Source organism: Vulpes vulpes, chromosome 2, assembly GCF_048418805.1.
Source record: "Vulpes vulpes isolate BD-2025 chromosome 2, VulVul3, whole genome shotgun sequence".
Taxonomy (NCBI): Eukaryota; Metazoa; Chordata; class Mammalia; order Carnivora; family Canidae; genus Vulpes; species Vulpes vulpes.
Window position 1 is genome coordinate 142,017,958 of NC_132781.1, and position 26,543 is coordinate 142,044,500.

The following is a 26,543-nucleotide window of genomic DNA, read 5'->3' on the forward strand; positions in this document are numbered from 1 at the left end:
TCCTCTCCTCTTGTTATCAGGAACCAGTCATTGGACTTGGGGCCCACCCCGACTTAGTATAATGGCATCATAACTAATTACACACGCTAGGACCCTATTTCCGAATAAGGTCACATACTGAGGTTTTGGGTTGAATAAATTTTTGTATGACACGATTCAACCCACTACATGTAGATAATACACATATAAAAACACTGGATATCTGTATGAACAGTATTTATCTCAGTGTGGGTTTATGATGATTTCAGTATTTTTTCTTTGTGCTTTTCTGCATCTTAAAATAAATAGCTTATGTGCTGGAGTTGTATTTATGGAGAGACTAAGTTCTAAATTTGTTGCAGAAGATGAACATTTACCTGTAGTCAAAAAATCACTCTCTCTCCTATAGCTCACAAACTACAGAATACATTGTTTTGTACATAGTGTATCTTCTTTCAAAAACATCTAACATAGCCAGTTCTTCCTCTAGCACTGGTACAGATAGATTACTGTTCCTCTAGGTGAGCACTAGACAAAGTAGTTGGCTTGTGTTTACATGCTATATTGTACAAAAACAAAGTTTTCCTAAGCATGAAAGTATAGTTGAATGGGTTCCAAGTTAAATGAGTGCATGATGAGACTCTACTGTTCTATCTTTCTAATTAGGGGAATACTAAATTTCTTTCATGTTTACAAAAACACTGAAAACAATAGTGATGAATTAGGAAAGACTCTTGAGACCAAGGGGAGAAATAATCACTGATATCCAAAATATACTCCTTTATGAGGTTATGTACATCTTTCTGGACAATTTTAAAGGTCAGGAGAAGAAAAGTTAAGGAAATAATGATATTGTGAATATAGTTATGGCCAACTTCTGTCTTTTAAAAATTCTTCCGAGGTATACTTTCCTTTTAGAGATTTAGGACTATGGTTGCTTTCACAAATGAATTAAGATAAATTACAGATAAAAGTCAATTAAAAAAAGGAGTATTGTCATGTACAGAGGCTGACATCATGGGTAGTCAAAGAATATGTTTAATAAAAAATAATTAAACTTCCATTTGCTCTATAGAACATCATAGAAAGTAATTTAATAAATTACAAATGACTTTTTAAGACGTTTGCTCAACTACAGAAAGCAAATTCAGACTACACAAAACACAACTGGTAAATATTGCAAATGTCCAAAAGAAAAATTGGACTAAGACTTGAATCATGAAACCTGAAACAAGGGCTATAAATACAAGGCAATAACAGCTATAATTCTTTTAGTAACTACCAACACATACTTGGATATCCTTTCAACTGCAACTTTAGTATTATGTAATTCTACTGATTTTTTTTTTCCTTATAACCCTTAACTTTACACAACCATATTTGCATTTTTTAAGCTGACAGCTGGACAACTTTTCCCCAATCAATACTAAATAGAAGTGTCTTGAAACCCAAGAGAAAGTTTAAAGTTAGTATTAGCCTTAATGCTTTGAAAACTGCAATTGCCTTATTACATAGAAAGAGAATCACTAAGATGTTAACCAAATTCATTTGATCATACTTAGGAAAATACTTTATCTCATAAATTTGATATAAATTAGATTTTTAGTGACAAGATCTAGGGCTTTTTTTTCCCTTTTTTTTTTTTTTAATTGGGGGAAAGAAAGGAATAAAGATTATGTGGGTAGAACTAGAGGGAGAGAGGGAAATATGGATGGTGTTGAAATACCCCACCTGCAAACTAAGTTAACTGTGTTTGAAAAACTTTGGCTATCTCATAGGTGTATTCTAGTTAAACAAAAGTGCAATACTGCAAAGGGAAGATACTAAATATGTAATATATCATTTTCATGATGAAGAATTACTACCCACTTCTCCTGGATGGGCATTATAGTGACTATTGCTAAGACATTGCATAAAGAACTATCAATTCAAAGTACTATTTTGGGAAAAATACAAAAAAGTCAATACAATCTTGATGGAACTTATATGATTTTGTAAATACATATAACACTGTCTCTATAATAAGGGATTAGTTATCCTACATACAGAAACATAATTTCCTGGTAAAGACCTGGGAAAGTCCAATAGAATTTGATGGATTTATGACAAAACAGAGTGCTATCAAAACGCACTGAAAGTTATTTTTTTTTTCCTGTGGGAGAGAAGTGGGGTACTTTCCCCCCCTAAATTTACTCCCTCGCAAACTTTATCACTGACTTATTCAAGTACCAGAAAAATGCTAACATCTTTCTCTCCTTAGGGTGTAAATGATATTTTATGTCCAATTCAGTCCTAATTGTTTTAAATGTACATGAAAGTGATTGCGGATCTCTACATCTTGTCGGAATTAATAGCAGCTTTAGCAGAAGAAACTGTATCACAAATCAAATATCGGACAAATTTTACATGAGAAAGGGTTCTAAGAAATTGATCAGAAGCCTTGGGCTCCATTTTTGTGGTTTACGGGTATAGCTTGTATATATTTTTTGAGATTATTCAAAGTGCATATTCAAAATGGGCCAACTCAGTATATTTAATATAAACTGACAACCCAACACTGATTCTGGGCAACATTTAGTCTGCTTATACCTAGAAACTCAAAAAAGAAATGAATTTAGACTATTCTGCATATTACTTTATCACTAGGATCTGTTAATCTTGGAATATTTCCATGACATAAAACACAAATAGAAATCTACACAAATAAAGCAAACAAACGGTTTCTTTTACATGAAGTATGCTGTGTGGAAGGTTCTTCTCAGTGGTATATCATGAGTTTGCCTTTTCTGAACCCTGGAAACAGACATTACTCATTGGAGACATAATGATTTCTTATAGGAGGCCAAACTTTGAATAAGTAAAACTAAGTATGTCTAGAGGGTGCCAAAATCACATGACACAAGATTCTTTTATGACTTAATTTTACTGATATCAGAGTTAAGCTCAGCAAAAAGCAAGTCCTATTTCTTGCCAGATTAACATGATATATAGGATGTGTTTAAAAAACCCCTGAAAACAAGTATAGAATTAGAAACGAATGTAAACTTTCTAAACTAACTCAGCTGAGGTAACAGGTAGCCAGTTAAATTGGCTGATTGGGAAACTTATTTCTTCTTTAAAACACACTTGTACCTGAATTGGAAACGTCAGCAGTGCATCACAACACTAGAGCATTTTCATGTAATTAAAGCAATGGATGGTGATGTAGATTCTACAGCTTTCATGACATTCATTAGCTGCCCAAATTATTGCTGAGTTTTGATCTGTAAATTATAGGTGTCAAGGAGGCTGTAAAACTATATTCAAATTAAATCAGTAATATGCATAAAGTATTCTGTGTTCACTGCAAATATATTAAATATACAACTCTTATTGAGCATAATTTTCATAAAATTAACCCCCAACAAAATTATAATGCCTTTTTGTTGTAATTTTACACCTTTATGTATTTGATAGTACATACGAGTTCAGAAACTTATGGATCTTAAGAAATATTACATGCAAAACGTCTCTGAAAGCAGTTTGCACTTCTAAACAAATAACTGAAATGTTCGGTCAGTAAGTTATTGATGCACTCAACACTGGGGTATTTACAATTCATAATTAAAGAAAAAAAATCCAAAATCAGTTCATAATTTAAGTGCAGTCTGGGAGTCAGTCTTCGTTACTAGAATCTGAATCCTCGGATGACGATGACGTACTGTCAGATCCAGATGAAGCATCGGCTTTCTCTGAACCCTCATCTGTGCTGTTCTCATTGAGAGGACTTGGTTCAGTTCCCCCTTTGTCTTCCTGATCTCTAACTCTAGAATCTTCCTCCTTTACTTCTAGGGACTTAGATGAGCCTAAGTCATTGTTTTTGTTTTTCTGTACATCAAAAGTATTGGACTGGGACAAAGTTGGCATATGGAGATTAAGGCCTGGAGTGAGCAGCATCCCTGGATAGAGTATATTAGATAGCAGTAGTGGGTTAAGAGCTAATGGGTTGGCAGCTGCAGCTGTATTTAATGCAGCAGTAGAGGATGTGGAAGGAGAACTTGACACAGAGTTTTCTCCCCCATTCTCTGAATTTTGACTCTCTGTCCTTTCTTTTTTTCCTTCTAGCTCCTTTGAGTCATTTCCCTTTTTCTCTTCTGTTCCAGATTCGGTAGGCTTTGTCAGGAGTCCTCCCATGCCCAGCAGATTTGGTAAGCCAGTCATTCCTGACAGCAGCATGGGAAACATGGCGGCCATGTTTTTAGCTTCTCCTCCAGAAGAAAGGCCAGCAGGCATTCCCATTAGCCCTGCGGTTACTTGCAGGGACTGCAAGTTTTGTAGGTTTTGTTGTAAGGCCTGAAGGGTTGTGAGATCCACACCTGGAAGTAATCCGTTGGCTAACAAAGGATTGCCTGACGCACTGGTGGCAGTTGCCGCTGCCGCTGCTGCCGCTGTGGCCTTGGCAATTCCACTTTTAGGCCGTCGCCCTCGCCTGCTGACTTCCTCTCTCACAACAGGACCAGTGAGAATACGCTCATACATACTTTCTGGAAGAAATCCCTGAAAAAAAAAATCAGCAACAATAGCTATATTAGAATAAAATTAATAGCTATCCCAATAAGATCGGTAATTATTCATGAACTTTAGTCTGTATTGATAGAACATAACCAATTATGGAAAAAATAGCCAGTTTCATATTATAAGTAGTGGTTTGAAATAGTTCTTCCACTTCTCATTTTTTCATAGGGTAAGAGAGCAGAAAGAGGTCTCTAGCTTTCTTCCATACTGTGAGGCATACATTTGTAGAAGAGTTCTAGCAAACAGAAGGTCCAAAGGCATTTTTTCATGAGGGTTACTTCCACACCCTTACATGTTTCACATCACTAATTACTCTAAAAGACTAAAGAAGTGCCCATCTTCCAAGCTAGAAGAACAATAAGGAAAGGATAGACAAAGTAAAAGGTTAAGATTACAATGATATTCTTCATGTGAATCTTTGTCACTTTGGGAATAATGGGAATAAGGGAGATAAAGCCATGCTGAAAACATTCAAATGATTCTCCCATGACTTTCTGTGCTCAGAACTCCTAGAAGTGATGGGAATTTAGAACCTTTAGATCAGCACTGTCCAACAGAAATATAATGCAAATTATATACATAATTTAAAATTTTCTAGTAGCTGCATGAAAAAAAGGTAAAATAGGGATGCCTGGGTGGCTCCATGATTGAGTGTCTGCCTTCAGCTCAGGGCGTGATCCTGGAGTCCTGGGATTGGGTCCTACATCGTGCTCCTAGAAGAGCCTGCCTCTCCCCCTGCCTATGTCTCCACCTCTATCTCTGTGTCTCTCATAAATAAATACATAAAATCTTAAAAAAAATAAAGTAAAATAGAAACAGGTGATATTAATTTTAGTAATATAGTCTATTTAACACAATTTTTTTATTAACGCAATTTAACCAAAACATTACTATTTCAATATGTAATCTATGAAAATAAATATATTTTCTATTTTTTCCAAATTTTATCTTCAAAATCCTAAACCAGGGTGGGGGGATGAGCAAAATGAGTGAAAGAGAGTGGGAGACACAGGCTCCAGTTAGGGGGGGCGGGCAGTGAAGGGCCGAGGGAAAGGGAGAATCCTAAGCATACTCTACACCCAGTGCAGAGCCGAAAGTGGGACATGGCCTCATGACCCTGGAATCATGACCTGACCCAAAATCAAGAGTCTGATGCTTAACTGACTGAGCTGCCCAGGTTCCCCAAGTCACAGGAATAAAAAGCACAGCATAAGGAAGATAGTCAGTGATGGTGTAATAGGGCTGTATGGAGACAGGTGGTAGCTACACTTGTGGTGAACATAACATAATATATAAACTTGTCAAATCACTATGTTGTACACCTGAAACTAGTGTCACATGGTGTGTTAACTATATTAAAAAAAAATCCTGAACCAGTGTTCTATACTTACTATATAATAATATGTATATGCCTTAATTCAGGCAGCCACATTTTAAGTGCTCAACAGCTACATACGCCTAGTGGCTACTATTTGTGACAGTGCAGTTCTAGACAGCAGTTTCAATGCCTCTCTTTTTTTATTTTTTAAAATAGGCTCCATGCCCAGGGTGGGGCTTGAACTCACAATCCAGAGGTTAAGAGATGCATAGTCTACCAACTGAGCCAGCCAGACCCCCCCTAGACAGCAGTTTCAAAGACCTTCATGATACTATTCTTATTTTTTACTTTTTAAAAAAGTTTTTATTTATTTGCAAGAGAGGGAGCATGCAGGGGGAATGGCAGAGGGAGAGGGAGAAGCAGGCTCCCTACTGAGCACAGAACCCCACATGGGGCTTGATCCCAGGACCCTGAGATCATGACCTGAGCCAAAAGTAGACGCTTAATCAACTGAGCCACCTAGGTGCTCCTTTCATGGTGCTATTTTTATTTCTAAATTTTTAAAATATATTTTTATTTTACATGGTACTATTTTTAAATCTCATTTTGAACTGATCAATTTATTTGTTTTCTTTACAAAAGCACTAGGGCTCACTGCAGAAAACAAGACAATGAAAAAAATACAAAGAAAAAAAATCATCCATAATTTTATCACTCAGAGAAACCATTGCTAACATTTTAGGAAGTATATTTCATTTTTCCCTTGTGCATATATACAGACTATAATTCTTCCCACTTTTCATTTCTAAAATAAATAGAATCACAATGAACATAGTTTATAGCCTGCCCTCTTCATTTGGACGCTTATAGAAATAATAGCTGTTCTTTATTTAGCATTTACCACATAGTTAGGCTTTGCTTTTCCAAGAGCTTAATTACTACCCCGTTTAACATATTGTGACCTTTTTCTCCCTTGTCATTAGATGTTCTTCTGATATAATTTATGCACAGTGGCACAGTTTTTCAGTTTACTAGACAGGCACTTTAATCAGCTAAGCTATGGCACCGGCAGTGGCACAGCTTTCCAATATATGAATGGGCTATTCATATATTCCCAATTTTTTACTACTATACTATGATGAATATCCTTATATATTTCTTTCCCCACATCTTTGGTTATTCTTTATGGCCTTGGTCAAATAGTTATCTTAGAGATTAAAATAGAAACAGATCAGTACATATTGATTCTGCAATCTAATTCAATAAGCATCTGAGTAATTTGCAATGTGTACTGCAAAATAAAAACAGTCAACTCAACACTGGCACATGTTTACACATTATTCTGTTAATTCTTAAAATTTCATCTCTGATATAATTAAATGGCAGCTAATTTTCCTTTTTGAGTACAGTTGACACATAACATTATATTAAATTTCAGGTGTACAACTTGGTGATTTGACAGGTTTAGACATTATGCTGCGCTCACCACAGTGTGGCTGCCATCTGTCCCAGTACATTGCTGTTCAGTATCACTGACTGTATTCCTTATGCTGGGCCTTTTATTCCCGTGATTTATTCATCCATAACTGGAAGCCGGTACCTCCATTTCCCCTTCATCCATTTTGCCCATCTCCCCACCTACCACCACTCTGGCAACCATCAGTTTGTTCTCTGCATTTATAGATCTGAGTCTGCTTTTTGTTTTTTGTTTTTAGACTCCACTTATGGGTGGAATCATATGGTATTTGTCTTTCTCAGTCTGACTAAATGGCATCTAATTTTTAAGATGATGTGTGAGTTAGTATTTATGAAATACTCACGGACTGCTTAACAACATCTCCCCATTCAGGAGCTACTCCATATTCTGAATTTTCTTTCAGGAATCTACATAAATCTTTCAAAGGAGGAGCAAATGCACCTCCAACCTGCAAATAAAAAAGATTGTTAGACACTTAAAAACACTATTAAATATGAAGATATTTCTTGCTTTTATTCTGGGCTATACAGAGTTTATTTCCTTAAAACACAGGTGTTTCTTAAATCATCTTTGACATTCTCTACTATATTAAAAAGGACTACCATAAGCCAAAAGTGCTGCTAATATCCTATATAGACACATGGTAATGTAAATTTTAAATGCTTTAAGTAAAGTGACTGGAATAATAAAATGAATAACTACCATTTACTTGCTCTTCTAGATAAGCAATATATCCTAGTTAAGGGCATATACCCTCTGGAGTCAAACTTACCAGCTATGTGACCTGGGATAAACCAGGAAATCTCTCTGAACCTCAGTTTTCTGATCTGTAAAATGGCGATTAGAATAACACTTCCCTCACAGGGTTTTATGAGGATAAAATGAAACAATTTAAGTGCCTTAGGATAGCATCTGGCACATAACAAATAATAAATTCTTCTTCTGATTATATGCCAAGTGTCATGCTAAGGACTTTAAGTATGTAAATTTATTTTAGTTCTCACTATATCCTTGAGATAGTATTATTTCTGTTTTTCAAATGAAGGAATTAAGCCTCAGAGAACTTATACAAGTCACCTATGCCAGCTAGTAGGCGTTAGGGGCAGCTTTCAAACTCTGGTCTCACAAACTCATGTTCTTATCTATTATATAAATTAAAACCCTGAAGTAGGGATCCCTGGGTGGCGCAGGGGTTTGGCGCCTGCCTTTGGCCCAGGGCGCGATCCTGGAGACCCGGGATCGAATCCCACATCGGGCTCCCGGTGCATGGAGCCTGCTTCTCCCTCTGCCTACGTCTCTGCCTCTCTCTCTCTCTGTGACTATCATAAATAAATAAAAATTAAAAAAAAAAAAACAAAAAAACCCTGAAGTATAAAAATATAAACATCTTTGGAATGTGAACAGTGATATAACCAACTAATCACATTATGAAAAGATTTAAAAACTACATATACTAATCAGTAGAAAATTAAAATATTTTAAAACTTAAATGATTCGTATCTACCAATTCAATGTTCCTTTAGAGTCTAAAGGTACTTTGTAATTCCTCTTTCCAGACCTCTCTGAGTATATACTATTTCTTGATAGGATATAGACAGGATTTTAATATGGTCATTTATAATACCTAGAAGTATTCTTTTTTAGTATTTTCTATAGTCTTAGTCTCTATGGTTTCTGTTGCCTTCTCCTTTTTGTTATCCCTTTCATTAAGTTCCAATTTAAATGGAGGCCCTGTGGGTGGTTTATGGGGGATTCAGCAGGTAGATTCTTTTCAATCCTTAAGCCTATATGTTAGAGACTCAGAACAATAGATAACTACAAATTAAGGAAAATGAACAGGCCCCTTGTCTGGTTACCACAGTTAAAGATAAGATTAGGAGTGTTTAATACCTAACAGATAAAGATAAGAAACTGTTTCATTTCCTTAAAATTGGCTAAGACTAATTTATTCATATCTGCTAATGCTAACTTTTGTTATAAGATGAAGTGCAAATATTTGTAATCATCTATGTAAGCACAAAATTAGGTAAAATGCTACTAAAACATCATCTTGTTTTTTTCCCTAATCTCCCTATGACATCATTTTAAAGCATTAACAAAAGCTGAATAAGCTCTCTCCATAAAACTGGGGACAAATTAGTATTAATTTTAATGAATTGGTGCACATAACAATTTTAAAACAATTGTAAAGGTAATTTAATTTCTGAGTGAAGAAACTCAATGAGAAATCTTCTGTTCTTATTCTGAGGCCATCTTTTTTATTTTGTTACATGCTTATCCGCATAAAAAAACATAATAAAAACATCAGCTCTATAAGCCTACAAAAGAGTGCCACAGGTGTTCTATCATTTACTTTTGAGGTGAAGGAGACATCTATCAATCCATAAACAAAAATAATTTGGGGAAACAAATGTTGAACATTTGGTTTAGAAACAGAATTTGCAAAAACTGACTCTTAGCATTCATCAGTCAAAAAAGCAGAAAGAGAAATATTACAGTGCCCTTATTCTGTTTAGGGATCTTTGTTTAAGACATTTCATTTTCACCTGTCAGAAAATTATGTAATATGCTAATTTAAAGGAACAAGATACTTTATGGCCATCTAATAGGAAATTACAGTGAAAAAATTGTAAATCTCCAATGGCTTGATGAGAATAGCACCTCTTTCATCAGTTTTTCAACCTTTGCCCCATGGATATTCTGGATGGGTCTTGTGAGGGACCGTACCATATCCTGTAGAATGTTTAGCAGCATCCTAACCTCTGCCTGTTAGATGTCAACAGCATTCTTCTCCTTGCTTGCTATCTCCCCAATACCTATCTCCTCACCTCCCAAGTTGTAGCTACCAAAAATGTCTCCAAACACTGCCAAATGTCCCTGGAAGACCAAACTGCCCCCTATTGAGAACCACTGCTTTGAAGGTAGTGTCCTTTTGTAGTGCCACACTGATTAGGCACAGGTTGTAAAGTGACTTGCTTATTTTATTCCACAGCTTAGCCAAAAATGTGGGAACTGAAGTTAGATTGCATGAAATTATAGTCCGTGTCTTTTCCCACAAAGCTGCTAGTCTTAACCCATTTCCATGTCTGTTAGGAAATATTCCATAATGAAGTCGTGTTCTTAAGTTCTCATAAATATAAAGGATTAACAATAAATGTATATATACCTTTCTGGCATTTCTTCTGTTAATCAGTTGAACACGTTCTTCTCCAGTAAGACTATTAACATCGAGTTTGTTAGGATTTCTGCAACGATGCCTTTTTTGTTTGGGCCTCCCTTCATGGAGCTGCACTCTCTAAAATATATAACCAAAGAAATTGCTTTAAAATCCTTACTTGTGCAAACAGTATAAAAGAGCTGATCCAATAATTTAATTCTATAATACTAAAGATACGTATATAAATTACATATATTGAAGATACATATATTTTACCTTCAATATATATCTAATATATTAAAGAATTTACTCTTTAGTTACACTTTAAAAATATAATATAAAAATATATAATTTAAAAATATTTAAGCTTTAAATATTTTAATATTTAATATAGTTGATCCTTGAACAACATGGGGATTAGGAGTACTGCCCCTACATAGTCGAAAATCCACATATAATTCAATTACCCTAAAACTTACTGTTGACCAGAAGCCTTACTGATAATATAAACAGTTGATTAACAAATATGTAATATGCTATATTTATATCATATCCAGTATTCTTACAACAAAGTAGGCTCAAGCAAAGAAAATGTTACTAAGAAAAGCATAATGAAGAGAAAATACATTCTCAGTACTGTACTGTAAATATCAAAGTCTAAGTGAACTTACACAATTCAAACCTGTGGTATTCAAGGGTCAACAGTATAATAAAATATTAAATATGACTTTAAAAAGGATTACATAAATCTTTTCCTTATATATTTAAACAAATATTCAAGGCCATCATATGATCAAAACACTATCATTCTGCATGCATTCTGGTTCCTGAAATGAGGTCCTTCCTTAAATGCTCTCACAGACCACTGTGTTCCTAATGTTTGAAGGAGTTGCCAATAATGCTGGAGCAGCCTCCTCTAAATCATACAGTTCCTTATTTTTTTTCCTGATAGATTTCATCGTAAATATCAGATTTTTTTCTGTGCTGATACAATCTATGTTTGTGCTAGTTGGGGCTTTTCTCTTCATCTCACTAATAGTCTTGCTTATCTCCCCTCAAGTAATCTTCACAATATTAAAAGATACTATTATTTTACAAATGGGAATCAAGGTGTGGAGGGGTTACCTTCCTCAAGATCATGCAACCAGCAAGTGGTAGTATCTGGCAATGAAACTCTTTCCATCAAACCATGTCGCTTACCTCTACAACTTAACAAAGCAGGGCTTGATGTTTATAGCTATTTCTGACCAATGAGAACATTGCAAGAGATGAATGCTCACTCTTCAGCATGGCAGACCCATCCCATCAGAGCCTGGACCTAAATTCACTTTTCTATCCAGTTACTATTTTACCCCACTCAATCTCTCACATATCCTGCAATATCAGACTGGCTGCTGTTTTATGAACACGCCTTATAGTGCTATCTTTAAAAAAAAAAAAAAAAAAACTCTTCTTGTTTAATATGATCATTAGTATTTTAAAATAAACTCCCTGAGGAAAAGGACTGGAAATCTTATACCTTTACAACTCTCACTGGATCTAACACAGTACTCTGTATATTGGAGGCAATTTTTATTATTAAATGCAGAATGGAAAAATGGAAATGGCACTGTGTTGTATCATGGGAAAAATGATCATATTTTTTTCTGCTCATTTTCCTTACTCTTGGGCAGAACACATATTTACATAAGTGGGTAAAAATGTATGCTTCATCATTGCAGATTTGATAAACCACAAAAATAAAATATAACAAGATTTATAAGCCATCACCTACAGGAATAAAAGCTCCCAAATCTTCCACATAACCTGGATGCTCCTTAAGCCATTTTTCCAAATCCTTTCTCTTTGGCGCATCATCGCCTGCAAGTCTTGTCCCATCTTTGAGGTTAATAACTGGAACTGGACTTTCTGTATCAGGAATTCCTTGAGGTTGAGTATAGGACAGTGCTGGATTTATCCCTGTAGAAATCTGTGAGGTGGTTAAGCCTAAAGTAACCTGTAGAAAAACACCAAATGAAAATACTATTTTCAATGCTTTATCATTTGATTTTTGGTCCAATAAAAGCAAGTCTTTTTGAAGAGGAAAAAAGTAAGTTGTTTAAAATTCTGAAAAAAAAAATAAATAAAATTTTGCTATATTTTTCAAATTTAAAATTTTTATGAATCTTGGGCAGTGTTAGATTCCTCTGAGATACAATCCAAAAATATCTAATTTCAGAATTAATTAATATTTTTATTCTATAAGATGCTCACAAAGCAGCTACATATATATTTACTAGGATTGAATTTTGGACTCAAGGATCAGTAGTTTTTACTTACATGATTAGGTGGTTTATTTCTGTTAAAAAAGAGGATGTCAACACCTTCGACATTCTTCCTCCTTCCCCGCCTTTTTTTGACTATGGGCTGGTTGTCTAATCTAACTCCATTGGCACCAAGGGTTGACTGAATGGAAGTACCTAATCATATTAAAAAAATGCAAAATAGTGATCAAAATGTAAATCTTAAGCAAATAAAAAGCAGAAAGTTTTTTAAATATATGAAAGTGTTAGTTCTTATTTTACATATCCTACATCAAGTAATTTTTGCGCTAAAACCACTCCTATTCCTCATTTAAGAACTTGGAGAACTATAAAGCCACTTTTTGATTTGTCTCTTCAAATTTTTTACTCTGATATTCACACACCTATCTTTCCATTTTAGAGGAAGAAACATGTCTTTCTCATATACAAGACAAATCCCTCCTCTTTCTTTGAACCTATTGATTCCTACCTTTTCAAAAAAAGATCTTATTTATTTGAGAGAGAGACTGAGCAAGTGAACATGAGTGGGGGGAGGGTAAAGGGTGAGAGAGAAGCAGACTCCCTGCTGTGCAGGGAGCCTGACATAGGACTCAATCTCAGGACCCCGGGATCATGACCTGAGTGAAGGCAGATCCTTAACCAACAGAGCCACCCAGGTGCCCCTAATTTCTACCTTTTCTGAAAGCTTATTATTTTCAAGTATCTTCACTTTCTTGTGCCAAAATATCTTATTTTGCATTAGAGTCTTCTCCTCAACTTAAAAACATGGCCCATGTCAACAAAAAATAAACCTCTTTCAGCCTTTTTATAACTTTCAAAACTTTTGAAAGGTTGGTCTTTGATATACTCCTATTTTTCATGACCAACTCATTTCTCAATGTCCCATAGTGTGTTCCCATTTCCCATGCCAGCCTTTTTAAACTATTTTAAGATATCACTAACTTTTTAGTTGCCAAATTAAACTGACCTTTATCATTCCTCATTTCAGTAGACTCTCAATAAAAATGTAAGAGGTATGAATCTAATAGTTCCATGCATTCAGCCAATTTTCCCAATAAGTAAACATTTATCAAATAGCTTGTACATAGGTATGAGGTACTATGATGGTTCAAAGATGAGTTAAATGCAGTTCTTGTCCTCAAAAAGTACAAAATCTACAACTCTCTTATTAGAAGAAAATATTGGGTGCCTACGTGGCACAGCTGGATAAGATCTGATTCTTGGTTTCAGCTAGGGTCATGAATATCAGGGTCATGAGACTGGGCCCCATGTTGGACTCTGTGCTCAGTGTAGAGTCTGCTTAAGACAATCTCTCCCTCTCCCTCTGCTCCTCCCAACCACTCTCTTTCTAAAATAAATAAATCTTAAAAAAAAAAAGAAAATATTAAGGATGAGATATTTAAAATAGTTCACAGCTTATAGTGAGAAATGCTTTTTCAATCAAAGAGAATTTTTAGAGCAAGTCCTGTGTATCCCTGAATAAGGAGTTGCCCTTTGGCTGGTCATGTAACCTAATGGAAGCCACTTACATTCACCACACCTCAGTTTCAAAATGGCACCTTAATTCATATGGTAAGGAATAGCTACTTACAATGATTAAAAACTGTGTTTGCATATAAAAGCACAATAGGAATATGATATAACTTTATAAAAAAAAACCTTTCATTATCTACAAAATGAATTTTATTGTAAGGAGATCAATGAAATATTATAAATATGATTTGAAAATATTTTCACTATCATATATTTTAGCTATAATAAACCAACTTTCCCAAAGTATCATTTTTAAAAGTATTCTATGTTATAAGTTCTCATGGTTTCTTATTCATTCTAATATGAATGAAATACCTTACATCAGCCCCCTTTCCTACATAACCCTCAACCCCTGTCCCAGCTCAGTTTTCATGCTGCCTATAATCTAGATTCATTCACCTTTTCTAAGCAGGCTCTGATTTCATACAAATCTCTCTCCAGTAGGAACTCACACAGTAGCTAGGTCAGTCTTATCACAAAACCATAGTATCAAGTCTCTGGTCCATACTATTCCTTGCTGCTAATCCTTCTCTGCCATGAAGGTCACTTTCCAGAAAGGCCATTATTTGGTCTTCCTCTTATAGATCCTATTCACTTCTACCTCTTCCAGGACTTTGCCTAAGTTTCTAGACAGTAGAGACTTTCCCCTTCTCCAGTATTTTTTAACTATACTGCATTGTGTAGCAAAACATATTATCTTGTTTTTTTTAATGACTAATATTTTAACATGTAGGTCTTTGTCTACCAAGCAACTGAAAGGCAGACAGTGTCTTTCATTTCTTTTTTACTTTCCCTTTATTGCTATTCCAATATTATATAAGAAAGTATTTAATATAATTACCTCAGGAAACACAATTTTATACAAATGTGTACAATTGTATACAATTTTTATACAAATCTTGGCCAGAAGGGCACTTTGCTACCATCACCTTGACCTTCCTTGACAAGAATGGAGAGACTGAGCTGTGCATGAAGGCAGAGGCATCCCTGCCCCTGAGGAAGAGAGGTCAGGGTTGGCAGCGGTACTACTTTGAGGGCCTCAAACAGACCTTTGGCTATGGCGCACGCTTATTTTAGGGCTGGCAGCAGGGGGACTGCCCACTACTTTGGGCCAGCCCTCTCCTGACTGGGGCTTGGAACCCCCAGGATTGCACCATCCCAACCACTAACTTGGGGCTGGGGCCCCTTCCCTCCACATATACCTTGGGTTTGTGCATGTTTTCTGCTGGGTGGGATCAGAGGGCGATTTCTTTTATGTGTACATATGCTAAATAAACGTAATTTAAAAACTGTAAAAAAATTGTATACAATTGTATACAAACTGTACGTTTATTAACATATCCTATCTGACCATTCATAAACATATTCTATGTGGCCAATTATATACTATTGTGATATCTTCCTTCCTTTCTTTTCTTACTTAAAAAGCCCCAGATAGGGATCCCTGGTGGCGCGCCCTTTGGCCCAGGGCGCGATCCTGGAGACCCGGGATCGAATCCCACGTCGGGCTCCTGGTGCATGGAGTCTGCTTCTCCCTCTGCCTATGTCTCTGCTTCTCTCTCTCTCTCTCTCTCTCATAAATAAATAAAAATTAAAAAAAAAAAAGAAAAGGCCCCAGATTCCAGGGTGCCTGAGTGGCTCAGGTGGCTGAGCATCTGCCTTCAGCTCAGGTTATTAGCCTGGGGTCCTGGGATCAAGCCCTGCACCTGGCTCCCTGCTCAGTGGGGAGCCTGCTTCTCTGTCTCCCCACACACTTGTGCTCTTTCTTGCTATCTCTCTCAAATAAATAAGTTCTCGTAAAAAACAAAAACAAAACAACCCAGCTACCTTGACTTATTCTGAGTGATTTTTAGAAACATTACTGATTTAAGCTAGAATCCGAAATGGAAAATTTAACCTAATCTACTCTAAAAAGTTTGTATTGTCTTCATCTTAGATGTAATTATAACAATATTAAAAATAGCTTCTTTTTGCTGAATGCCTACTGGGTACCATACACTGAACTAGGTTTAAAAAATGTTTTCTTAAATTCACAAAAACAAAGCCACAAAACACAGAGGTATTATTAAGCCTATTTTATAAATGAGATCAGAAACATTAAGTTACTGGCCCAATGTCACAGCTGGTAAATGAGAGAATTCAATCCCAGGTTGTTTGGCAACTCTATCATCCTCCTCTGCTCACTATTCTAGATAGTTTCTCTAATGAGCTCTTTAGTTTTGTCCTACTGTAATTTATGCTATATTACTATTCCTTCCATTAATTAAATTACATTTCAACTTGTATCTTTACTTGAAATTTTCAGATTAAATTCAGAGGGTACCCACATAGATGTAAAAAGAGCTTAGGCTTTGGATATTAAGAATTATACTAATTTGTTTAGTATCTAATTCTAAAACCTGTGGGGTTTAGATTTTAACATAGGTTTAGCATCTAATTAAGTGCCAGGCTTCATAGTAGTCAGTCTGCATATATTATTTAATCTACCCAACAATGCTACCACTCTCCGACCCCAACTCTTTGTCTCACAAATAAGAAACGTAAGGCAAAAAATTGTTAACAGATTTCCTAAGATCCATGTTGGAAGAAAAATCTAGATTTCACTTTTGCAGTTTTTTTTTTTTTAAGATTTTATTTATCCATGAGAGACAGAAAGAGAGGCAGAGAAATAGGCAGAGAAGCAGGGAGAAGCAGGCTTCATGCAGGGAGCCCGACGTGGGACTCGATCCCGGGACTCCAGGACCATGCCCTGGGCCGAAGGCAGGTACTAAACTGCTGAGCCACTCAGGGATCCCCTCACTTTTGCAGTTAGCAAGATGGATGAGCACTGATGCTTAGATAATAACTCTATCTAGTTTTAATGCTTGAAGCTTTTAAATATTTTGTATTGCTGCAGATTGTGTTACAATTACTGCTCATACTATTAAAGATATTATTATTTATCTAAGAGTTAAAGGTAAAGTCTGTACATCCTTCAGCTGCAACAGAAATAAAACATTCAGATGATAGGAATGTCAATTCCATTTTATAGTAAAGTTATCAGAGTACAGGGATTCCCGGGTGGCTCAGTGGTTGAGCCACTTCCTTCAGCCCAGGGAGTGATCCTGGAATCCCAGGATTGAGTCCCACATCAGGCTCCCTGCATGGAGCCTGCTTCTCCCTCTGCCTGTGTCTCTTATGAATAAGTAAATAAAATCTTAAAAAAAACCCAAGTTATCAGAGTACAAGCAGTGGTATTTTTAAAATTTTATTTACATTAACATCTACTATATTATTAGCTTCAGTAGTAGAGTTCAGTGATTCATCAGTTGCATATAACAGCCAGTGCTCATTACATCATGTGCCCTTCTTAATGCCCATCACCCAGTTCCTCTCTCCCCTCTTTTTTTTTTTATAAAGATTTATTTGAGAGAGAGAGAGGGAGATAAAGAGAGAGAGAAAACAAGCTGAAGACAGATGCTTAACTAACTTGGGGACAGATGCCCCAAGCAGTGGTATTTCTAAACTCCAAGTAGGTTACTCAAAAAAGTCCATAGCTTATCTTCCCCATCTATTCCCATTTTCTTATTAAAAAAAGAGCTCCCTAAATATATGAAAAGCACAGTTTGGGGAAGTTATACTTCAGTAACAGAAGCATGGCTGACTTTTTTTTTTTTAATTTTTATTTATTTATGATAGTCACACAGGGAGAGAGAGAGAGAGAGAGAGAGAGAGAGAGAGGCAGAGACACAGGCAGAGGGAGAAGCAGGCTCCATGCACCGGAAGCCCGACGTGGGATTCAATCCTGGGTCTCCAGGATCGTGCCCTGGGCCAAAGGCAGGAGCCAAACCGCTGCGCCACCCAGGGATCCCTGGCTGACTTATTTTGAACTGCAATCTACACGTGTCTGAAAATCCAGGAACTAGAGAATTACAACAAATGGTTAATGAATCTGTAAGAGACCAAGTAATGCTGATGATATTAATTTATAATTTAATTGTAATTTATAATTAAAAAGTCATGATAGTAGCAATTGGGAATAGTTATCAATTTAACACTTATAATAAAGCATTATTTTCCCAAATCATAGGAATTCCATACACTGCGCACAAGCACAACAGAATTTGTGAAATGTTTCCAAGTACTGCATGGCAACTGGGGGTACTAGAATACGGAAACAGAGTCTGTAGCCTTATGTAAATGGAAGGTATAATAGAAATTCAAGTCTTTAATCTGCTTTAATTGACAACTTGTACTTTTAAAGATTCAGCTGGCCATAAGTAAAATTCTCAATTTTTGGTCCTACACTTTAAAAGGAACACAGACAAATTAAAGCACATTAGCCCAAGATCAACAAAACAAAACAAACTTCGTATGGTTTCCTCAATGCCTATAGAGCACCCAACACATAGCTCCAATTTGGCGTTTAGTAAATACTGTTGATTCAAATTATCAAAAGGTTAGAAAAGACACAGTCCCAAGAGGAGAAGATATGATCACGGATTTCAGAATGTTAAGATTATCATATAGACAGGAATAGCTTGATTCTGTGATACCTTTAAAGACAGAATTTCAATCATTAAGGAAAACCAGCTGCAGGCAAAATTTGCTTCCAAATAAGAAGAAATTTTGTGATAATCAGAGCTGCCCAGTAATATAAAGGGCTGTTTAAGGTAGGAACAATCTTTTTTCCTGCAAATATTCCATGAGACTGAAGGGTTATCTTTCAGGGTTAGTCATGACAATCCCGTATCCTGTAGATGACTGGACAACACTGTCTCTAAAATCTTTCCAGAACTTCTCATTTTAACTTCCTCCACTAATCACCATTAATATGTGATTTCGGTGTTTGCCTTCACATTCACAATCTGCTTTCATATTAAAATGCTGTTGGAACTTTTACCCATATAAAACTACTTGACAGATTATTTCTACCCAAATATTTAGGACCCCAAAACAAGATTGCACCCTGCTTTAAAACATCAGATTAAAAGTCCCAGTAGGTTTTTATTAAGACCTAAAATTATATATTTATAGACATAAAAGAGACCTCAACATTAGAGGACAAATTAATTTTTAATAGAAGAATAAATAAAAGAGAATTTGGAAATGACAGCAGAAGTATTTCATGCTAAGGGAATTATCATCATCACAGTCACCTGATACTGGCATGGATTTGGGAAAATTGGCGAGGCTGGTCTCTGATGCACTCTGTAGCTCGCGAAGCCGAGCGAGGTACTGCTGCTGCCCCAGAGCACCATCTTCACTGTCGAATGGTCTTTTCTGAGCAAGCCCCTGCTTCTGAAATGTCAACTTCAAACCACCTTCCTGTTAACAAACACCATTATCAAGAAAGAAACAATTAAAAAAAAACTCATTTCAGCTATTAGGAGAAATTTTTTACTTAGAAAAAAATGAATTAAAAACCCTGAAACATTAATCAAGTTCTCTTCTTATTCAGAAATCAACTAAAGAAGAAAAAAAATCAACTCATTTCTATAATGAATATTAAGTCTTCCACCTTAAAAGAAAAAAATCCAGGTACTATATACACTTTTCTGAGCAAAACAGTTTTTCATGTGACTAGTACTATCAGCTTCGGACATACATTTCTAAGTACATTATTCAGATGACATTTCAGAGAACGTTACCCATGTATTAGACATGGAGTAATCAATTTAGCTTCAAAAATCATACTGAGAAATGAAATATTACTGATAACAGGGCATGCTAAATGTTTAAAAGAGAAAGTACACCGACATACCACTTAAGTATTACATAAAAGAATCAAAACAATTAGAGTTTGTCAGACTGCTTAAGAAAAGCATTCTTGATTGGCAGAAGGACTATTTTCAGAAGTACAGGTAGAGAAACATATTTAATGACGATCCTTCTAGTAGAATATTCAAGTTTAATAACCTGGATTTCAAAAAGAAAACAATCCAAATACCAGAAAACAAGTATGTGAAGGAAGTAAGAGTGAGAGCAGGCAGCCACTTGCAGAAAAAGCATGCTGCACACGTAATCGCAATCGGGTCCTAGGGCAATAAAAATAAACATACGTCTTTGATTTTCACTGTAAACTCCTTTTCTCGTACATGCTTCTTCACCTTTGACATCTGTGTTGACTGATCATGTTCTTCTTTACCACCGGCACCTGGGGGAGTGGGTACACCAGGTTCGCTATATTCTGTAGCTGCGCCAGGACTGTCCAGCAGTTTTGTGGTATAGAAAGAAGCCACTGTGTTGGCATCATAACTTCTTCTAGCTGAAGGCCACTTCCCTTTCAGCACTGTTTGACAAATACTGTCCAGCCGATTGATCATCACACGGTCCTGGAAGAGCATGCCACATCAAAGTGTGATTTCAACAATCAGACCACAGACCTTTGGAGATGAAATGGCTCAGGGTCTTGATGGATATAATCCCAGTACAACATATATACATTTGGTATATATACACAGTTGCATACCCATATCATAATTCTGTAAGAATTCAAGTACATATTTCCATTGGAGTTCAAAAATATTATACAATAGACTTCCATTATTTTTATTTTTATAATTACACAGTTAATACAGGTTCCTTGTAAAAATTCAAACAACTGAGAACTAGGTAAGAGTAGAGTTCTCCTTTTGTTAAAAAGGTTTTTTAGGGCAGCCCGAGTGGCTCAGTGGTATAGCATGGCCTTCAGCCCAGGGCATGATCCCGGAGACTTGGGATCGAGTCCCACGTTGGGCTCCCTGCATGGAGCCTGCTTCTCCCTCTGCCTGTGTCTCTGCCTCTCTCTCTCTCTTTCTCTCTGTGTCTCTCATAAGTAAAATAAAATCTTAAAAAAAAAAAAAGTTTTTGGGGTCCCTGGGTGGGGCAGCAGTTTGGTGCCTGCCTTTGGCCCAGGGCGCGATCCTGGAGACCCGGGATCGAGTCCCGCGTCGGGCTCCCTGCATGGAGCCTGCTTCTCCCTCTGCCTCTGTCTCTGCCTTTCTCTCTCTGTGTGTGACTATCATGAATAAATAAATAAAATCTTAAAAAAAAAAAAGTTTTTAAAAGATTTTAGAGAGCAACAGTGAGCATGTGCACTCAATGGGGGAAGGAGGGCGAGAGGGGGAGAGAATCTTAAGCAGACTCCATGCTGAGTACAGAGCCCATGTGGGGCTCAATCTCATGACCCTGAGATCATGACCTGAGGGGAAATGAAGAGTTGGATGCTGAAGCAACTGCACCACCCATGTGCTTTGAGTAGAATTCTCCTAAAGGTTAAGTATTCTTACACTAGTCTAGCCACATACTGACAGAAGAATTATATGAATCCAACCTGAACTTTTGCCACTGGAAGCACATGTACCTAAGTGAACTTTTTTTCTAAGTCACCATTGGCTATGGTAAATTTATTTAAGGAGACTCAGCTCAAAGCACCTATTTCATAAACAAATACTTGAATATTAACTTGTTTATGAATGTAAGCATTCATTATCTCTTATTCTAAACATTCTAAGATTATGTTGAGAAACATAAACATCCCAGGAGACCTATTTACTTGATAGTAGTAGTTGATACTTTTCATGCTAACACCAAAATGCCACCTACGTTTTACAGTGACTTATTTTTCCATATGAGAAGAATATCTACCATTAAAGCAACAAAAATACTCAAAAAAAGATCTGTTCCAAAAGGACACTATCCATTTACCTTTGGCCAATATGAAGCTGCTAGCATGTATCCCCCTTGTAAGATGTAAGCAGACTCTGGCGTCCCATTGTTCATCTGGAAACTATCCTGTGTCTCGTCCTGGGTAGTGCTCAGTGATGCGACGCTTTCTTCATCATAGGCTTTCACGTGAGGGGTACCTTCTGCTGAGAACAATTATAACTGTTTCAAAAAGACTGCATAAAACAATTTTATATATACTTTTCAAATCTTAATTAGATATATTTAAAAAGGAAAAATTTAGAAGTGAAACAAATGGTAAAAAAAAAAAAAAAAAAAAAAAAGGAAAAACTCACCTAGGATACAATAAAGTATTCATGGTTTAAAAAATTACCATAAGAGCAAAATGAGCAGCACTAAGAAGTTTAAGGGGAAGAGGTTTACAAAACATCCCTTCCTGCATGAAAATGTGACCCTCAGTTAATTGTGTAGGTCTGCTTCCCTGGAAACAGATAAACTCCTGACTGATCAACTATATTTGGACTGGGAGGACCATAAATACTTGACAGGCATACTAAAATTCTCCAAGGAGGGGATTCCTATAATTGGCCACGTCCTTGTGGCAACCCTGAAACTTGTGTCCATAGAGTTGTTACAAGAGACTCTGGCTCCTGTGCCCACTCAATGTCAACTCATTGCCTTGTACCTGAACTACAGGCTGTGGTGAGTACACCTGCAGGAGAGAGCCATGTAACACCACTCTGCTGGCAAGATGTCATACCTATCCTCTATTGCTCTGAGTAGATAGCTGCTAAGTATGGCTGTTATAGAATACGATCCTGATTTGTTTACTGATCAACTTGTTCAGAAGAAATGCAACATTAAATTGATGGTGATCACAAGGAACTAAAATTATTGTGTAAAATGCCTAATTTCTGCTTGACTAACCCATTTTGCAGTACCTTGAATATTGAATAGAGGTATGTGCACCAGTAATTCTAGTTCCCTTTTCACTAGTGCTTCCTATGCAAATCTGTACGTATAAAATTTAAGTTAACCATTTTCAACATGCTTCAGTTATCTGAACCAAATTCTTTTCATTCTCACTTGAAATGTCATAAAACAGAAAAGCACTTTATGCATATACCTCGCTTTTGGACTTCTTCTTCTTCACTGTCACTTTCTTCTGATGAAGATGAAGAGGAGGATGATGAGGAAGAGGATGAGGATGAGGATGAAGACGATGCTGAAGAACAAGAGGATGAAGAAGAAGAACTAGAGCCTGATCGAGAGTGGGAACAAGAAGAGGAGGAAGACGAGGAAGAAGATGATCTGGAAGAACAGGATGATCTCTCAGAATCAGAGTCAGACTCAGAACTAGATTCGGATCCTCTTTTGTGGACTCGCTGTTTCTTAGAAGCTGGGTTTGGAGTTAGGGGTTCTGTTCTGGCTGCAACCATGCGTCTGTCTGTTTCACCTTTTCCACCAGATTTCTGGTCTCCAGTGGCCTGCGGTAGAACACCGTTCTTTGGACTTACAGGCTCAGACTTTATTAGTGTCCTGGTTTCCTCAGAAGACATAGATTCTTCTTCAGAAGACTGAGGCTCCTCTTTAAGATTTTCACTTTTAACTTTCATATCCTCTAGAATAATACCTTTAGCATCTAGGAGCCTAGGTAGAGAGGTAAGAGGAGAAGCAGAAAGTGCTACTTGATATTGCTGTAAAAGTGGGGTAGAAGTCCTTGAATGAGCCATCTTACTTTGACTGTAGTTCCTTTGAGCTGCCATAAAGGAGAGTTCAGGATCACGAAGAATGTGATAGTCTGTTCGGCTCACCCCATGTTTAGCAGCTCCAATGAGCAAGTCCCTGTCATGAGGGCCACATTCCCACCAGACTGGTAAGTCTGGGTTTGGATGGCAAAGCTTCAAGCGTTCAAACAATTGTGGATGTCGGAGGGCCTGTTCTCGTACTTTCCTTAGAAGTTCAATCCGATACAAGGTCCTAGAAGCACGTTCTTCTGTGATTGGTTGGATAAAAATATTTGGATCCACCAATTCTACATTAAAACAAGAATATAAACGTTAACCTCAAAAACACTTTGTTACAGATTTAAAACAAATAATGCAACTTCTTAAAATGTACATCTACTCAGTATTAGTGTGTAATCTCCAGAAATTCTTTTTAAAATTTATAAATGAGAAAAAATAAAAATTTAAAAAAGAAGTACCAAAATACATACACATAACACTGGATCTTCTGAAAGTAAGTAAAGGATAGATAACGTTTTTTTTGAAGTATGTGAATATAGAGAAGAATTTAAGAAATTCCCTATGAGCTATGTCTTTACTAATCTATGCCTTAATCAATTAGCAATAATCGTGCCTCAGATAAACCTCATTGGCTACAATACTGCCACTGCACAAAGCTTCTGTGCTTTAATCAAAGAGAAGAACACTTACTGGAATCATTTATAAGTAAAAATTAAAACTGTTAAATCATACTCTATAAACAAACCCTAGCTGCACCAGGGTAACTCAGTACATTGCAGTGAACTCAAAGGAACACCAAAGGCTTTCTTTAAATTTGAGGGAAATGAAGAAACTTCAAATGCTATGTGAAGTAATGGCTTGAGCTAGTTCAGTTTCAACATTAGATTTTGCTATCCTGGCAGTTTAGAAGTATTAAAAAAGAAAGATAAGCATTTGTTGAAATAATGCAGGGGCCACTTAAAAGAGCTCGTATAATTTGAGCATCAAAATAATGACAGTATTGGGTTACAACCTACAGAATTAAATAAGTATTTATGAGTCCATTCTGATATGAATAATTGATCAGCAGATGAAAGCAAAGCAACAGTCTGCTTGCAGCAGAATTCCACAGTAAAAACTATTACAAGGACCTACTCATGGATACTGAAATCAATGGGTAAAAGTTTGAGGAGAAACAGGATTTGTGTGATCTCAAAGTATCTCCTAAAGATATCTGTTAACTGCAGGGAAAAGACAGCAATTTTATACTGGGGAAACAGCATAGACTACATAGCCGAACAATCAAGGGCAGTATCATCAGTGTTGGACATATTGACATCCTGAACTCATGGTACATTCCAAGAAGGACACACCATTTCTGCAGTACTCTTGACAAAATGCACAACCTCAATGCAATCATATGAAAACATAAGACAAATCCAAATTGAGGGATTTGTGGTAAAATAACAGATCAATATTTTTGTAAGGTATCAGGGTCATAAAAGACAAGAAAAACTGAGAGTCTCTTACAGACTATAGGAAGCTAAGGGGAAAGACTAACGAAATACAATGTGGGATCCTACAACTAAAAAGGACATCAGTGGCAAACTGTTAAGATCTGACTAGGTATTCAGTTTATAATGGGCCTGTACTAATGTTAGTTTCCAAGTCTGATAATACTATAATTAGTCATGTAAGATTTCACATGTGGGGGGGGAAAAGTGAGATATACATGGAAACTTCTATAGTTTTTTGCAACTTTTCTGAAAGTCTAAAAGTAGTTCAAAATAAAAAGTTAAAAAAAAAAAAAAAAAAGAAGGGCAGCCCAGGTGGCTCAATGGTTTAGCACTGCCTTCAGCCCAGGGTGTGATCCTGGAGACCCAGTATCAAGTCCCACGTCAGGCTCCCTGCATGGAGCCTGCTTCTCCTTCTGTCTGTGTCTCTCATGGATAAATAAAATCTTTTTTTTTTTTTTTTTTAAAAAAAGACATCAAGGACCATACAAACATTAGTATGGAATGGGAAACAGAGAGGGAGTATCCATTCTACCTCCAGTGTTTGAGAGTTGTAGCGTGCCTGACAGGTGTACACATCCCATTAGTAAGTAAGTGTAACTATTTAATAAAGAAGGGTAGTATTTTTTCCTTTTTTTCAATTTACATTATATTTTCAATTAATCTGTTTGATCAAAATGTTGATTTGTCTCAAACAATTGATTTGATCTAGTAATTTCAAACCAGACTGTTGGACATAAATACTTACTAAGTTGTTTGGATCAATTCATTAAACAGAACTTTTAGCCTCAGGTGCTGTGAAAAATTAGAGACAGTAAGGGCTCTATGAACCGAGGAAATTTGGAAAACTGATCTAAGTAAAACCTCACTCCCATTTCCAATGAGAAAACACTACCTTTTCAATCAATACTTAGTAATTAACCCTTTCCTTTTTGTTTTAAAACTAGAGTCAGAAGCGGTTCATTGATTCACTACATTTTATACTCTGCTGGTAGGAATTAAGAAAATAAATAAATAAGGGCCTCTTGGTAACCATAAATATCAGAAGACACAATATTTTGCTTTATCTTTTTAAAGCAGTGATAGTCTTACAAAAGGTGCTTTTTTAAAAGAGATTTTATTTATTTATTCATGAGAGACACAGAGAAAGAGAGGCAGAGACATAGGCAAAGAGAGAAGCAGGTTCCCTGGGGGGAGCCTGGTACAGGACTCCACCCCAGGACCCTGGGACCAGGATCTGAGCCAAAGGCAGATGCTCAACCACTGAACCACCCAGGTACTCCTGCAAAAGCTGTTTAAGTAGACTAAAATCTACTTTGAATCATCTGGTATTT

The 26,543-nt window shown here is 36.4% G+C and overlaps 1 protein-coding gene and 1 pseudogene across 17 annotated transcripts in view; both read right to left on the reverse strand.

Annotated features, from left to right (window-relative positions):
• Positions 1-999: 999 nt before the first annotated feature.
• The window catches only part of CHD9 (chromodomain helicase DNA binding protein 9), a 218,108-nt gene continuing 192,564 nt past the window's right edge, over positions 1,000-26,543 (reverse strand). For 7 of the 17 annotated variants that reach the window (XM_072750223.1, XM_072750224.1, XM_072750222.1 and 4 more), the window contains 9 exons: positions 23,095-24,003; positions 21,990-22,153; positions 20,363-20,635; positions 19,460-19,628; positions 12,805-12,944; positions 12,260-12,481; positions 10,495-10,623; positions 7,672-7,776; positions 1,000-4,515 (listed from right to left, as the gene is read on the reverse strand). In XM_072750223.1, coding sequence (XP_072606324.1) covers positions 3,634-4,515; positions 7,672-7,776; positions 10,495-10,623; positions 12,260-12,481; positions 12,805-12,944; positions 19,460-19,628; positions 20,363-20,635; positions 21,990-22,153; positions 23,095-24,003 — 2,993 coding nt within the window. In that variant the 3' untranslated portion in view covers positions 1,000-3,633. The remainder of the gene's footprint in view (positions 4,516-7,671; positions 7,777-10,494; positions 10,624-12,259; positions 12,482-12,804; positions 12,945-19,459; positions 19,629-20,362; positions 20,636-21,989; positions 22,154-23,094; positions 24,004-26,543) is intronic. The other 10 variants (XM_072750228.1, XM_072750227.1, XM_072750232.1 and 7 more) reach the window with 3 other exon arrangements.
• Positions 24,243-24,374, reverse strand: LOC112929678 (U4 spliceosomal RNA; annotated as a pseudogene).